Source organism: Homarus americanus, unplaced genomic scaffold (genome assembly GCF_018991925.1).
Source record: "Homarus americanus isolate GMGI-L3 unplaced genomic scaffold, GMGI_Hamer_2.0 scaffold60237, whole genome shotgun sequence".
Classification (NCBI taxonomy): Eukaryota; Metazoa; Arthropoda; class Malacostraca; order Decapoda; family Nephropidae; genus Homarus; species Homarus americanus.
The window spans coordinates 1-17,649 of NW_024727564.1; the positions used below are offsets into that span (position 1 = coordinate 1).

At 40.9% G+C, this 17,649-nt stretch overlaps 1 protein-coding gene across 1 annotated transcript; it reads right to left on the bottom strand.

Annotated features, from left to right (window-relative positions):
* Positions 1–4,950: 4,950 nt before the first annotated feature.
* Positions 4,951–5,292, bottom strand: LOC121865874 (probable DNA-directed RNA polymerase subunit delta). The gene has a single exon (XM_042365421.1). It carries the CDS (start codon positions 5,290–5,292, stop codon positions 4,951–4,953), a length of 342 nt encoding a protein of 113 aa, XP_042221355.1.
* Positions 5,293–17,649: the final 12,357 nt, after the last annotated feature.

Consider the following 17,649-nt stretch of genomic DNA (forward strand, 5'->3'; position numbering starts at 1 on the left):
CACAACACATTCCATCTTTCACCAAGTCTAACTCTTCACTTCCTCATTTTTATCACTATTATCGTAAACTTTCTCTATTCCGTCATTCATCATCAGATGTTAATGTCTATGTACAATCTCTGTGTATTGTATGGTAGTCTTGGACCTTTATCAAGACTTCCTATGTCTTTAGACTTTAAACTGTGAAGCCTGTGGAATAATCCTTGAATATTTTGATAATTTATATTTATTTTCTTGGTGTTATGGTGAAGTACTATGCTTCAATAATTCAGGTGTTTAGTCTAGGTTTGTTAATACACTAGTTAAGAACAGGTAGAAGTTATATCTCTATTTAGTCTAATCCTGGAATTTAAATCAACATTCACTAATATCACTATAATCGTGATTAGTGTTTCGAGTATATAATTATTCCTACTAATTATGTGTTAAAATATACATTAGTTTATTATTATTCTAAATGTATGTATATGATATGTACTTTAATTTCAATTCGTCAAACTACAGCCAGAACATGTTGTAATATTCCTGGACATACATCCCCCCCCCTCAACCTTGATTAATATTACAGCATTATCTCACATTATTATCTCATGCTCATTCAATGCTCCACACATCCCCCCAACTCATTTATTTATGTCTTGTATTCATTGCATAACCAGATCTCCCTCCTCCCTTCCTTTAAGCTATTCATCATTCATAAGCTGTGGCTCAGAGCACAATCATCCCATTGACTAAGATGATCTCCTCTTACTTGAAGACGTATAAATGCAGGCCAAGAGCTCCTTCAAGAGGGTTTCTATTAACGCCTCTCTGTCCTCTTAGAAGTCTTTGTCACCTCAGGCTGGGAATACTTACCCAAGACCCCCACACCTCTTCTTCTGTATGACCTGACTGCCAAAGCCAATAGTAATTAAGAATACTTCTTTTTTTTTTTACTTTCATTCGTTATCGATTCATATTTCTGATTATTTGTGATTTTCATTTTCCAGGATTACAATGGGAGCTGTGGGCCAACTTATATCATTTATAGGTTCTAGTATCTATAACTCTGGTGATGTAGATTATCTAGCCACGACTTGTTCTTCATTTATTCGTAATTATTTTAAACTTATTACTATTTTCCTAAAAGTCAGAGGTTAATTTAATGAATCTATTCTTCGCCGAGTTCCTCTCTCTCTCTCTCTCTCTCTCTCTCTCTCTCTCTCTCATCACCACTCCCCCCCCCCAATAATGTTCTATTTCCCGGTAATAATCATTTTTCCATCGAATTAAAACTTACAACTTCACGGGTATCTGATCTACTCTAAGTTCTTCACACAATCTCGACTACACCTTTGTCTTACCAGGAGTCTTATCACCACACTGGACAACCCTGAGTTCCCGTAAGACAAGTGTTATGGTAAGGCTTTAGCTAGAATAGACGCTAAGATGTGACTAGTAGCAGAGGTTCATGTGTTTAGGTGGTAACACTGGCTTTAGTCGGGTCCTATCTTATGTATGTCGCTTCACCTGTCTTCCTCACCTGACAACTTCACCTGTCTTCCTCACCTGACAACTTCACCTGTCTTCCTCACCTGACAACTTCACCTGTCTTCCTCACCTGACACATCTTAGGTCTAGTAGTAGGTATTATTTAACATCTTGATGCTCTTGGTAACACATTGATGGAGGAGAGAGAGAGAGAGAGAGAGAGAGAGAGAGAGAGAGAGAGAGAGAGATAATTCGAATATGTATTAAATATATAAGATAAAAATATATATAAGAGAGCAAAATATACATAAACAAAGTCACACACACACCATCCTTCTCACCCCTCACACACACACACACACACACACACCATCCTTCTCACCCCTCACACACGCACACCCCCCCACACACACTTCAAAATCAATAACAAGATCATCAGTAGACAACAGGGTAAGTTTAACGAGTCCAGAGAAGATCTAAATTTGAAGCGAAGGTTTGCCAGGTCAAGTTTACCTCTGAAAGACGTAGTGACGGTGACCTAACGCTCCTCTGAATCACCTTCGTTAGGGGGAAGTTTGTCAAGGCTAGTTAGGTTAGGTCAGGTTAAGTTAGGTTAGGTCAGGTTAAGTTAGGTTAGATCAGGTTAGGTTAAGTTAGGTTAAGTTAGGTTAGGTTAAATTAAGTTAAATTAGGTTAAGTTAGGTTAGGTGACACTGTTTATGGGTGGTAGTGAAGCTCATCTCGTAGGAATTTTAATAAGAAGACCTTTTGTAACTGCGTCGGCTATCTCTTTGAATGCTAATCCTGACTGACTAACTGACTGACTTGACTGACTAACTTCACTGACTGACTGACTAACTTCACTGACTTCATTGACTGACTGACTGACTGGCTTGACTGACCCACTTGACTGACTTCACTGGCTTGACTGACTGACTGGCTTGACTGACCCACTTGACTGACTTCACTGGCTTGACTGACTGACTGAGAGTACATCATGGGTCGTAATACTCGTAGTGATTGGAGAGAGAGAGAGAGAGAGAGAGAGAGAGAGAGAGAGAGAGAGAAGGAGGAGGAAGTAAAAGAAAGAGAAAATTAAATAAACAAATAAAAAAGAAGGATAAAAGAAAAATAAGGGAGAGAGATATAGAGATAAAATAGAAACATAAAAAAAAGGAAAAGAAAGAGTTAGAGAGAGAAATTAAATGAAATCTTTCCCTGGAACATGAAAAATTAATGATAATATAATCTCTCACCTTCTTCTTCTCTCTCTCTCTGTCTCTCTACAATATATCTCTGTCCAATAGAGAGAACAATAAGTCTCCATTAATCTTTGAAACATCATCAATTTCTCACAGGTTTTAAAGTGATCGCAGAACGAGACAAATTGTACCGACCTTCAGACGATCCAGGAGTCAAGATAAACACTTCGTATATATGTACTGTATATTAAGAGGTCAGGCAGACAATGTTCCTTTTGTAATTTCAATACATTTTTATTTTATTTATTTTCTATCATTATTTGTTTTATTTAAATCAGCGAATCAGTCAGTTAGTTAGTTAGTCTCTCTCTCTCTCTCTCTCTCTCTCTCATTACCATACATCCCTCATCCCCTCCACCCCACCCCTACCATAAACACCTCACTTACCCCCACACCCTTACCCCCACACCCTCACCCCTCAATGCTCCTCACGTCTCACCCTTCCAGCACAATCTAGTGGAGGGTGAGAGATGGAGTCATTTAGAACGAAGGATCAGAAGCTTTGAGAGGATTCTACCTAAGTTACCCCCAAAACGTCAACATCATTCCTCAAGTTCTTCACCCAAGGAACTTTTCTTTCGGGTGGGGGTATTTGAGAATGGAAAGTTTTAGTTAATACCCGTTATATGTTAGTGACAGAGAGCTTTTAACCTATAACAAATTCAGTAGGGTTCATTCATCTGATTGTTCATTCATTCATTCATTCATTCATTCATTCAGACAGACAGGAATTCACCTGAGACACCTGAGGATAAAGGGTTATAATATGAATCTATAGGTAAATGAGTGACCGGGAATTCACTACGGGAAGGAACATAGTCTCTCTCTCTCTCTCTCTCTCTCTCTCTCTCTCTCTCTCTCTCTCTCTGACACCAACCGACGGCCCACAAAACGTCGGAATTTATATGCAAATCACACAGGTCGCTAAACACGGAAACAAGGGGGGAGAGAGAGAGAGAGAGAAGGGGGGGAAGGGAGGGAACACGTACATCCTGCAGCCCTCCCCTTCCCCCTCCATCCCCACTCCATCTCTACCACTACCCCAGCCTCTATTTCCCCGAACGTATATACACGATTTTTTCATTGATTTTTGAGCACAACACACTTGAACATACACACTTGAAAAAACCCCGACTAAAAACGACTAAAATACCTTAATTGTGTTAAATAAAATACCTGTGTGGAAATTACCCGTTAAAAGAGACACTGTGGTGAATCAGAAGACTAATGATATATAATTACCATTATTAAAACACAATACTTACAGACCTAATGACCCACAGTAACCAATTAAGATACGATAGACAGAATATAACGTATATTTTGAATGATATAATTTATGTTGATTATATTTGGTGATGTATATAATAATTTATTTGTCAGTGGCCCAAGGTTAAAAATGCTTTGAAAACCTTTGATCTAGATGTATGATAGTTATTTATTGGCGTCTCCCTTATTTTTGACCTGACCTAACTAGTCACGTCTTAAGCTCCTCTCCGTGTGTGTTGGTCTGGGGATTAGTGGATGACATCATTATGACCTGACCTCATGTTTTTAAGGTCACCCTGTATATTTAAGCCTCTCTCTGTCCATGTAAACAAGTTGCCTCTGAAGATGTCTTGAATAAAGACGAAAGCTAAGGTGCTCCGTTGTTTCCCTTTTCCCGTGTGATTTTATCAAGATTTATCTTATCCACGTTTCCATTGTGGATCTACATGAAATATATATATATATATATATATATATATATATATATATATATATATATATATATATATATATATATATATATATATATATATATGTATATAGATAATAATAATTAATTTATAGTAAATAGAATTTATAATAAAAATACACAATTAAAAAGAAAATATAATAATAATGATACAGGTAACAACAACAATAACAACAACAATAATAATAACAATAATAATAATAATAATAATAATAATAATAATAATAATAAAGTACTATAAAGAAATAAAAACAAATAAAAAATCGGTAGTGAGAAACAATATATGTATGTTGCCCATCCAAAAAGATTTGGCCGAATTTTGCAAAATAAAAACGGTTTGGCCGATTTGGCCATGAGATGGCATGAGTGTTGGTCATGAAGCTTATGGTACATCTGACAACCCTGTTCTCAACCCACTTAGTCTTTTCTTCGTAGTTTGACCGCTTGTCCACCTCCTTCGTCGATTTCTTGTCTTCACTCCTATGCAGACTCTTCGCTCTCATCTGACTCAGATCCTTCACTCTCATCTGATTCAGATCCATCGCTCTCATCTGACTTGTACCATCCATCTACATCATCACTGCTAACACTGCTGTCCAAGAATTCGTATTCTAACATTTCCCCATAAAAATCTTCATCACTCTCAGGTGAGACATCATCTTCACTTTCATCCGTGTCATCTAACTCCTTTACCTTTTCATGCTCAGGCGAATCCATCAGCCCTGTTCCATCTAGACAAGGTCGCTTCTCCGCCTCTTCGCCTTCATCTGAGAGGTCTTCAGACCACTTCCTCTTGAGGGAGCCAGACAGAGTATCAGTCATTTTGAACCTTTTTACCAAAATGTGTCTGGGGTCAGTAGGTATACAACTTCAAATTTGACCAGTTTTTATGAAAAGGTGTTACATTATACAGTACTATGGTTGGAACTTTGTCAATAGAAAACTTCTGTAGTGGAGGCAATAGTGGGGATGTGAAGTGATGATAGTGGGGATGTGGGAGATGATGTGTAGATAGTGGGGATGTGGGAGATGATGTGTAGATAGTGGGGATGTGGGAGATGATGTGTAGATAGTGGGGATGTGGGATGTGAAGTGATGATAGTGGGGATGTGGTAGATGATGTATAGATAGTGGTGATGTGGGAGATGAAGTGTGGATAGTGGGGATGTGGGAGATGATGTGTAGATAGTGGTGATGTAGGATGTGAAGTGATGATAGTGGGGATGTGGGAGATGATGTGTAGATAGTGGGGATGTGGGATGTGAAGTGATGATAGTGGGGATGTGGGAGATGATGTGTAGATAGTGGGGATGTGGGAGATGATGTGTAGATAGTGGGGATGTGGGAGATGATGTGTAGATAGTGGGGATGTAGGATGTGAAGTAATGATAGTGGGGATGTGGGATGTGAAGTGATGATAGTGGGGATGTGGGAGATGATGTGTAGATAGTGGGGATGTGGGAGATGATGTGTAGATAGTGGGGATGCTGGGATGTGAAGTGATGATGGTGGGGATGTGGAGATGATGTGTAGATGGTGGGGATGTGGGAGATGATGTGTAGATGGTGGTGATGTGGGATGTGAGTGATGATGGTGGGTATGTGGGGAGATGATGTGTGTAGATAGTGGGGATGTGGAGATGATGTGTAGATGAGTGGGGATGTGGAGATGATGTGTGAATGGTGGGGATGTAGGATGTGAGTATTGATGGTGGGGATATGGGAGATGATGTGTAGATGGTGGGATGTAGGATGTGAAGTGATGATAGTGGGGATGTGGGATGTGAAGTGATGATAGTGGGGATGTGGGAGATGAAGTGTGGATAGTGGGGATGTGGGAGATGATGTGTAGATAGTGGTGATGTTGGATGTGAAGTGATGATAGTGGTGATGTAGGATGTGAAGTGATGATAGTGGGGATGTGGGAGATGAAGTGTGGATAGTGGGGATGTGGGAGATGATGTGTAGATAGTGGGGATGTGTGATGTGAAGTGTGGATAGTGGGGATGTAGGATGTGAAGTGATGATAGTGGGGATGTGGGAGATGATGTGTAGATAGTGTGGATGTGGGATGTGAAGTGTGGATAGTGGGGATGTGGGAGATGATGTGATGATAGTGGGGATGTGGGAGATGATGTGTAGATAGTGGGGATGTGGGGATGTGGAAGTGATGATGGTGGGGATGTGGGAGATGATGTGTAGATGGTGGGGATGTGGGATGTGGTAGTGATGATGGTGGGATGTGGGAGATGATGTGTAGATGGGGGATGTGGGAGATGATGTGTGAATGGTGGGGATGTGGGGAGATGATGTGTGAATGTGGTGGTGATGTGGGATGTGAAGTGATGATGGTGGGGATGTGGAGATGATGTGAATGTGGTGGGGGATGTGGGAGATGTGTGGATGGTGGGGATGTGGGATGTGGAAGTGATGGTGGGATGTGGGAGATGATGTGTGAATGTGAGTGGTGATGTGGGATGTGAAGTGATGATGGTGGGGATGTGGGAGATGATGTGTGAATGGTGGGGATGTGGGAGATGATGTGTAGATAGTGGGGATGTGGGAGATGATGTGTGGATAGTGGGGATGTGGGATGTGAAGTGTGGATAGTGGGGATGTGTGGATAGTGGGGATGTGGGAGATGATGTGTGGATAGTGGGGATGTGGGAGTTAGGTCACCCTTGGTTCACTCGGGGAGGGACGCGTGACCCCTCAATACCTGCCCTATGATGGCTGGGAAGCGAGTCATGGGGAGAAAAATAAATGTTAATGAATACAAGGTACAACAGAGTGCAGGACTCCTTTACATGGATTGATATATAACAGATATTAATAAATACATAACCAGGCAGTTGATAACAATTATTATCGCACGAGGTAAAATACGACAGCTTCTACAATTTAACCAAATTCACGCCTATAGGTGGCTCTTGGGCATATACTTATTTATTTAACGGAATTATCCCACCAGGGCACAGGTCAATGACCCACTTCAGGGCCTGGGGGCAACAACAACAACAACAACAACAACAACAACAACAACAACAACAACAATAGCTGCCTGCCTCTTCGTGTACTCAAGGCTAGAGTATAACAGTGTCTACAGCCACCCTGTCCCTAAGTGACTCTTCAAGGATTATGTGACCCGGTTTCACTCTCAATAAACAGAGTATCTATCTATATAAAACAAAGAAGTCTGTCTGTGTGTGTGTCCGCACGAGAATCTCGGAAACTACTTTAGTGATGATGGGTAGTGTTATATGTGGTGATGATGGATGATGTTATATGTAGTGATGATGGATGATGTTATATGTAGTGATGATGGATGGTGTTATATGTAGTGATGATGGATGCTGTTATATGTAGTGATGATGGGTAGTGTTATATGTAGTGATAATTAGACAATAAAATAATAACAGTTTAATGCTAAAAAAAATATACTTTGCTGTACCGTTGTAGTGAAAATCATGGTGGAACTTACATACACCGTTAATGAACTATTGATGGAAGAAGAAGTTTTGGGGACTGAACAGTGAGACAATGTGGAGCCTCCCGGAGGGTGGCGTCCTACCGTGGCCTAGCGAATGAGCCGCTCGGAGGGCGGCGTTTCTGCTAGTACCTAATGTAACAAGAATATAGAATGATCTTCACAAGAACCTGGAACTTGACTAACATATAAATAATGACGTTGTTAATATAATAAAAATAATGTTTAGGTTGGGAGGCTGTTGGTTATGTGACGTCCAGCCAACAAATTAAGACGACCGTCACATAAATTGTTTGGGAACTGTCAACACGGTGAATTGTGTGTTCATTACAACATAAGAACATAATGGAGGAAACTGCAGCGGGCCTATTGGCCCATACTGGGCAGTCCCATTTACACCCAACCCCTATTGCTCATATAAGCATCCAACCTATGATTGAAGCTATCCAGCGTATTCGAGTTAATGATGATGTTTGGTAATTTGTTCCATTCATCCACTACTCTGTTTCCAAACCAATGTTTACCTATTTCGCGCCTAAATCTAAATTTGTCTAATTTAAAACCATTGTTACGAGTTCGCTCCTGGTTGGATAGTTTGAGTACTCTTGCAATGTCCCCTTTGTTTAGCCATGACTTACATTTATACACCTCTATCAGGTCGCCCCTCGCTCTACGTCTCTCGAGGGAGTGCAAATTAAGATGCTTTAACCTGTCTCTATACTCAATGTTCCTAATGCCCGGGATTAGTCTTGTCATTCTCCTCTGAATTCTGTCCAAGGATTCTATATCCATTCTGTAAAACGGTGACCAGAATTGAACTGCGTAATCCAAGTGAGGTCTCACAAGCGCAAGATAGTCTTAAGATGACCTCGCTAGTCTTGTAACTAACACTCCTTTGTATGAACCCAAGTACTTTAGTAGCCTTGTTACGAGCAAAAACACATTGTTTACTTGGGATTCCCACTTATCATTACTCCTAAATCTCTCTCGCAGTCGGATTTCTCAATGACATCGTTGTTCATCTGGTATCTGGTTTCCCTGTTTACATCTCCTATACTGAGTACTTTACATTTGTCCACATTGAATTTCATCTGCCATTTTTCAGACCATTCGAAAATTTTTTTTACATCTTTCTGTAGTTTTGCCCAGTTCTCGTCAGATTCAATTACAAGTCCTATTTTAGTGTCGTCAGCAAATTTACTTATGTTGCTGTCTACACGAATCCACACACAAATATGACCCACTCAAAAAGACCCTCCACAAAAAGACCCTCCATAAAAAAGACCCACACAACAGAAGATCCATACAAGTGTAGAAGAATACGTGTATGTGAGGGTGAATGAATGAATGTTCACTGAAGTCTCAGCAACACTGAATGACTCATGACCTTCATCGTCAATACGGTATATAAATATCATCACCAAATTATAAAAGATTGTGACTAGTCGATGGTAGAGTGAGACTCGTGCTCCTCCTGCCTCGCTGGTCCGCTGGTCACACCTGGCCCGGAGTGTGTTGGTGAGCGACGTTTGGCTGTGATAACAGGGCACCTTGTGTGTGTCCCTCCCTGGGATCACTTCTTTACGAAATATGGTATGATGACACTTGTGCTGTCATATCATAGAGGAGTGGTATGGGCCAGTGTGTGACTGTTACCATAAAGTTAAGTTCCTCTCTGAGGAAATGTCGTGTTTGGGGTTCACGATTCTCAACGTCCCCCTAGGTAACACTCAACATACACGCCCACCAGTAAGCAGTCCGACAAAACTCACAAACACATTGGTGGTTTTTTTTATTATTATAATTATAATTTTCTTCAACTTGTGGTTGTGACCGACGGCCGCCACTGTACCAGCCTTGTTGACTAAACTACCAACAATGCCTGAGTCAACCTCCACGAGTCCACATATTATGATTCCCGAGGGTTTGTCTCAATACTTTGAACCATTTACCAAGGACATGTGTAGCGCCAGTGTCCATGTGTGAAGAAGTTTCCTGGTGTAAGATGATCAGGAATTACACACAATTAATTTCCTAGTATACCATGAACAAGAACTATATGTACAGTATGTCCACCTGTACATTTTGTTCACTTGTACACTATGTTCACCTATACACTATGCCCACTTGTACTTTATGACCACCTGTATACTTTGTTTACCTGTACACTATGACCATCTGTACACACTGCCCATCTGTAGACTATTTTCACCTGTACACTATGCCCACCGGTAGACTGTGTTCACCTGTACAATATGTTCACCTGTGCACTATGACCATCTATACACTCTGCCCACCTGTACAGTACACTGTGTCCACCAGTACACCTTTTCCATATTACACAATGTTCATTTGTACATTATGTGTCAATTTTGGTGTTTTATTCTTTAGTCTATTCTATGTAATTCACTGGGAGAGTAATGACTGTTTACACGTTTTATTATGTTCACTTTATCACAGATTCGGGTATTTTAAGAGAATGGCGGAACACTTGTGTTGCAGGGAGACAAGTTAAGTTGTGGTTGGATCAACTCACTCACACCACGTCTGTTATGGTCATGATATTCAGAAGATCCCTCCAGCTTTCATATTATAATGGATGCCCCTCGTGTGAACCTCAGGGAAGGACCTGGGCTCGCTCACATTCAGGGGCTCTCGTGTTCTCCTCAGGTCAATGTTGTGTTCATCTCTCTCTCTCTCTCTCCAAACAATAAACTATCGCTTCACTTCCACACTAAAACTTTATAAGCGAATCTTTATATAAATACACACGTACAAACCTACACAAATCCACACACAAAAGATGACCCTCCTCAAAAAGACCCTCCACAAAAAGACCCTCCACAAAAAGACCCTCCACAAAAAGACCCTCCACAAAAAGACCCTCCACAAAAAGACCCTCACACATACTAAACACACTCAAATTCTTATGGTGTTAGGTGTGGCGGGGCACCTAATACACACCTGATGTAATATTTATCGCCTACGCAGGTGTGCGGTCAGTGGCAAATTTATGTGGAACGCTACAAAATATTGGGTATTGAAAATCAAACCTCCCGGTGGCCAAGTATTCAAGGCTCCGCTATTCAGTGTGTACAAAGCCAGGGCCAGAGTTCACCAGCTGTGTGCAGTGATCTCGGTGGCATTTTTATAAGAGGCGCTGAAGTATAAGAATGTTTATTTTTTTCTTATAATTCCTGCATTTGAGAGTCTTTCATTTGTAATATATAATTTTTTTAATATTCCAAAATCCCTTGGAAACTGGCTTTAATTCAAAACAGAGTTTTACGTCAGTCTAGCAATCTTAATTATTTTGTTGTTGAGCTTTTTGAGGAAAACAGTTTCCATGTAACCCCGGTTCATTACGGAGACGGAACTTAATTCCTGAGTTTCTAAAAAAACATTAATGCTTTCACAACACTTTCTTAGTATTGGTTGTGTATGTGTAGTCACTGTAGTTAGTGTGTGTGTGTGTGTGTGTGTGTGTGTGTGTGTGTGCGTGTACGCTTGACCTTGTCTTGCCTCGATCTCTTTATTATTGAATTGAGGTTGAAATATTTATTCTTAATTTTTTTCAAGTCTTTAATTTGGGTTTCATTTTAATGTAAATAAAACACACGCACAAACATACACTATATGCCAGACGTTCCCCCAGCTTGACACAACCCGACTCCCAGCTCCCTCACCTACTAACAGTGCAAGAATTTGTAGTCGCAAAACGATGGGACAGACTCATATCAAGAGCTCCACCACTCCCACTGAACTTACCCATGAAGTTCTACAAGGATTTCTTCCCAGAACTAGCTAAATTCCTCTGCTCCATTATTAATACTTCTCTCGGACGAGCAAAATGCCCAGCTGACTGGAAGACTTCAATATGTGTCACCAGTACCAAAGTCAACGAGCCAACAATCCCTAAACGAGTTGTGACCCATTGCCATTACCCCAATACCAAGCCTAATCTGCAATGGTTTTGTCATTTGACTCGGCTTACATGCCGACGCTGCAGGCGGAAATTGATTCTCAGCAATTTGACAAAATGAAAACCTCCTCCACTACCCACTATCTTCTCAGCTTTCTTTATTTCGTCTACCGCAACTTAGAGAAACGTAAGATATTCGTTGGCATCAGTGAGAACAACTCGGATTCCGACTCCAACACCTTCCACATTGGTTCACGACCAAACATATCAAGACCATGGTTATGCACATCAACCTCTCCTCCAACCATGTCCAGCCTCCCTCCATCACATTGGCCCCCTCTCCTTCCCAGGTTGTGGACTCCACCAAGCTCCTCGGTGCCACAATAGATAACAAAATGAACTAGAAAAGAGACAACCGTCAAACATTACTACTATCATCTCCACATCCTCCATCGTCTCAAGTCCCTTGGAGTTCCCGTCTGAACTCTTCTTCCTATGATGATATATACTTCTCCTGCCTGGTCTTCTTCCTTAAATACTACACAACAAGAAGAGAGATTACAGAAGAGGAAGTGTAAGATTAGTTTCTCCCTCAGTTACACCACGTATCAAGAGGCGCTTAGTATACTGACCCTCTCGACTCTCTCTCATCACCAAGACTTCATCTGCCAGTCTGTGACGAAGTTACTACACTGTCCTAGACACGGGGTCCTGCTACCACCTCCGATTCACCTTTCGCAAATTGCTGTTCGACACCACAACCAGCCCATGCGATCAAGTACTGATCGCTGTAAGAACAGCCCAATTCAAATTGTTGTAAGAATCATAAAGCATCCGTAGATAACATGCCAACCTCACTTTTGTACTATAACTGTGTTGAAATTCCTTGTTAAATGACCCTCTCCCCCTTGCGATTATATATCATATGTACAGTTGCGGAAATGTGTTTCTACACTCCCTGTGGTAACCCTTGTCTCCAAACGGCCAATCTGTGTAACCAATCACGGCCGTCGTTACACTACTACTGCCAACGTTGTCGTTTAGAGACATGGGTTACCGCAGGTGTAGGAACACATTTCCGCAACTGTGCTACATATGTCATTTGTATATTTTCAGCTTATGGTTTCTGTATTTGACAGACTTTAATTAATATTATTACCATCATCTACATGCACTGAAATTACACTTTAAACACGACACCAACAGCAGTATTCAACAATAACATTTACTTCCCGGACAATTTGGGGACTTTAGATTTTAAATTCTTTGTGAAGTTATAATCTCGACCACCACAGTAAAGAATGTTGATTAAAGGGCGGGTGGGTGCGGTTTGAACACCATTGTTATTGTCGCTAAAACTTCAGCTTTCAGCCTAAACATTTTCTTGTGGGACATCTTTCTCCCGTCTTGGAGGGCCACACCATCAAGATCGTTAGCTTGATTTTAAAAAGTAAAAGTTTTCAGCGCCGATAAAGATAATGTGAGTCGAGGAGCAAGATAGGAGGCGGTGCAAGCAAGAGATAAACACGGGATTAAATAAAATACAGATAAAACGAAGACAAACGTAATGAGTAAAACAAACACAATTAACATTTCTTGGCTAACTCTACAGACACGTAAATTTATCTCTGCCTCTTGCTGCTGGCGCCTTTAGAGAAAAAACAAACATATTCTTCTTGTTATTTTTACACTAACAGATAATACTAATATTATATCCTCACATATTAACAGACAGATGAACATGTATTATATTTTTCATAGTTATTTATCTAATGTGGTAAACAATAAGCAAACTGTAATGTACATGATGGAATGAATTTTTGTTCTCATATTTTAGGTATAGACATTCAGAAAAAATAAGGGAAATATTTATATTTCGTAAATCAATCAACCCCTTGTGTACGAGGTCCTCTCTGGGTTGAATAAAATTGTCTGCCTTTAACTAAATAAACTATTACAGGTATTGCCCCCGCAGTGAAGGGTATACTCGTATATTGAATACAGAGTCAAAACAAATACTATTACTAAAAACTGATTACGAAGAATATAAACTATACATATGGGAGAACAATTATAATTAAGGTGTGGTCAGACAGTGGAAATAATCTAAGGACTCGTAAAGTATTCGTATCAAAGTATTAAAACGTATATACGCAATATTTTCCCAAAACAAATAAAGAGATGTGTCGAGGAAAGTGACACACACACACACAGTATAATAGTGAAGACTATTGTCTGGAAGAGGCAACAATCAGGTAATGTAGGAGAGGAAAATTAATCAAAATATTAGGGAAATAATGAAAGCGAACCATTACACAAACTCGTTAAGAAGAAACTTCTTAGTAATATTTATATCTGAGATTATTAATCATTCAGTAAAATTTAGCTTTTTGTCGTAGATATATTGATATATAGATAGATAGTTTATTGAACAAGAGTTTCAATCCATCGCTTATATTATTGCTTATCCCGTGTCTACCCTGTGGACGGTGGCGAGAACTGTTACAGTACACAAACGTCCCAGAGCCCACTGACAGAGTGGTGTACAGTAGCTATACGGTGTACAAGTTATCTACAATTCTACACTATGCAAAACAAGCATTTTTTTCACAATTCAAAGGACGACGTCTGAAATAGTGACATAAGTAGGCATACAGAGTATTATGTTCCCTATACATGAATTTTTTAATTTTTTGTATATATAATACTTAGTGGTCAAGTTGATGGACTTTTCGTGTGTTCGGTGTTACTGTATAGTATATACTGAACTGCCACATGTACTTTTAGGTCAAGACACAGCCTGGGTGTTGTGTGATCACAGTATATGTTCCACCCAGTACAGTACAATGTGATGGGCTGTGGATCTCTTGATTCTACGAGTATTTCCGAATGTCTAATGTGTTCACGGACTTGTTCTAATTTATTATGGATTAGCGCCCAACAACTTCATTTGAATCGAAAAATCACACCCCACCCCGCCCCGTGAGAGCAGATACCGAGTTGTTTATTACACTTCTCGGTCTAACAGGTGCAACCAGAGACCATAACAACAACACTTTCCGTTCTTACACAAGGAGCTTAAACTCACGACTCTTCAGTGATATTACCAATTTATCAAGAGCAGCAAAGCCAACAATCATTATGACGCTGAAAAATGTAGCGTGATAGTAGAAAAAAATATAACGCAAGCCACGAGGAAAAGATCAACACAGAATAGTAGAATAAGGCGAGGGAGCGAGAGGAGTAAGAGGCGAGAGGAGTAAGAGGAGTAAGAGGCGAGAGGAGTAAGGAGGCGAGGGCAGGAGGAGTAGAGGCGAGGAGCAGGAGGAGGCCAGAAGACGAGGAGCCAAGGAGGTGGGAGGCAGGGAGCCGAGACAGAGACGAGGGCGAGATGGAGGCAGGGGAGCCAGGAGGAGTGGAGGCTAAGGTGAGGAGGTCTCAAGAGGCGGGGAGCCGAGGAGGAGTAAGAGGGCGAGACGAGGAGGAGTGAGACGAGGGCGGGGAGTAGAGGCGAGGGCAGGAGGAGGTAGGCGAGGGGCGGAGGGAGGCGAGGGCGGGGAGGCAGTGAGAGGGTAAGATGTGGGTCACTACCTTGACGCGTCGCCTGTAAAAAAAAAAAAGAATTATTGTTTTGGAAACTTGCAGCTTGTTTCAATTAGAGCATTCATGCGTTAGTGACGACGGCGGAGTGGCAAGGGTGAGGAGGGTACGGAGGCTGAGTGTTTGTAGTGGAGGTGCTGAGAGTGAAGGTGGTGAGAAGCTTGAGTGTTTATGGTGGGGTTGCTGAGTGTTTGTGGTAGAGGTGATGAGGGACTAAATATTGAGGGTGCAGAAAATGACTTATATGCCATGTGTGTGTGAGAGAGAGAGAGAGAGAGAGAGAGACGGGGAAGTGAAGAGAGACGGAGAAGGAAAGGGGGAGAGGGGTGGGTGGGTGGGTGTGGGTGTGTGTGTGTGTGGGTGTGTGTTTGTTGCTCTAATCATGCGTGCCTTTTATTCTTCAGGAAGTTTTTGCTACCATCTCTTCAACATGTTTGTCGCTGTGCTGCCCAGAAGCCAAAAATATTCACCTGTCGATTCCGTTCGTCTGTCTATCTGTCTGTCTGTCGGTATCCAGTTTCTTAATTTATATATTTTTAGCGACTTAACAGATGAACGTTACAATCTACTGTTGAAATTGAGAGTCACAGAGACAATCACTCACCTGATCTCGAGGTATTACACATCATGCTTTCGTATTAGACTCGACCTTCAAGTGAAAGCTTCTTTTGCGAGCATTTCGTGTCCTTGGACGGGTAGTATCACTTTATATGAATCACGTAAAGTTTAGGCACCACAGCTTATTTCACCTGAACATTAAGCACCCCAGCTTGTTTCACCTGAACATTAAGCACCAGATTATTTTGCCTGCAGATTATCTCCCCCAACGCTAACCTATCCAAAACTATCGTAATCTAACCTAACCCCCAAGGTTAGGGTGGCTAATCATCCGGTGCGATAAACTGGGGTGCCAGATCTTCAGGTGATCCGGTTTTGTTGTTATTTTCCATCTTATAAAAGCATCCCGCTGGTTATAATACATTTCTGTGCAATCTTTTTAACAACACGTCTCGCAAAGGCTAACAAGCGCCAATTAGAGGTCCTTCCGCGCCAATTTACGGAGCACGAGAGGTTGTTGTGTAAAGTACTACAACAGCTTGGCCCAGTCGGGACATTAACAAGACTGCCTCACCCCCTCACCCCTTCTTTGTCCCTCCCCCCTCAGCACCTCGACTCAACTTACCCTTAACTTACCTTAGTAAAACTCCAGCATCAACACTTTTCCCCACTTCCATCCCTCTCCTAACCTTTTCCCTCCACCATCCACCCCTCTCCCTCCTTTCCCAACCCTTATTCTACCTCATCTCCCTCCCTCGACTTTCCTTATCTCCCCTCCACCACTCCTCTCTTCGATCCCCAACTCCCTCCTCACCAACCACCCTCAGACTCTCAGCACCCCTCCTCAACTTACTTCTCATACAACGACAGTAAAAGACTGACCCCAGGACGTCAGAACGTATGACTGACCTCCAATCTAAATATCGGAACTGAATTTGAAAATGAAACAATTTACTAAGCCAGAAAAATACACAGAATGAGGAAGAACATCAATACTGACATGGTAGAAGAACCTTGGAGCTCTCTTGAAGACACATAGTGAATATTGTATATTTATTTCATGAGAATTATTTAGTAACTTAGAAGATCATCTGGGTTACAACATTTTACGTCAATAAAATAAATACATATTGCTGCCACATTTTCACACTTTTTATTTATATTATGTGTTCCCATTTCTTATATATTTAATTTATTATTGTGTTAATTTTAGTTTAGTATCGGGACGACCTCTTGATGGAAAAAAAAAGGTATAACAGAAAATACGCGTGTATGAAACACCCCTTACAGGCATCTTTTCATAGGTAATGCTTCACATATGTAACAGCAATATATAAACATACCATAATAGTATATAATAAAAACCACTACATCTTACATTTCTTCATTTATTATAATTAAAGCGCATCCTAAGCATATCCGAAAACGTCACAATCTTGATCTCTAAATTGCTGACGTCTGTTTACACGGCTAGCCCAAGCTCTAAAGAACTCGACTCTAACACACCACCTGTGCTAAGCTCTGATCAGAAGGCTCCCTTCAAAAATCTTCCTTGTAAAGTAAGTGTGTCATACTGTGTGTGTTATAAAAGAAAAACACCCAGTTGTGTTTCT

Excerpts from the sequence above, each read along its gene's own strand:
- LOC121865874 (XM_042365421.1), bottom strand. The coding sequence starts at position 5,292 with ATGACTGATACTCTGTCTGGCTCCCTCAAGAGGAAGTGGTCTGAAGAC.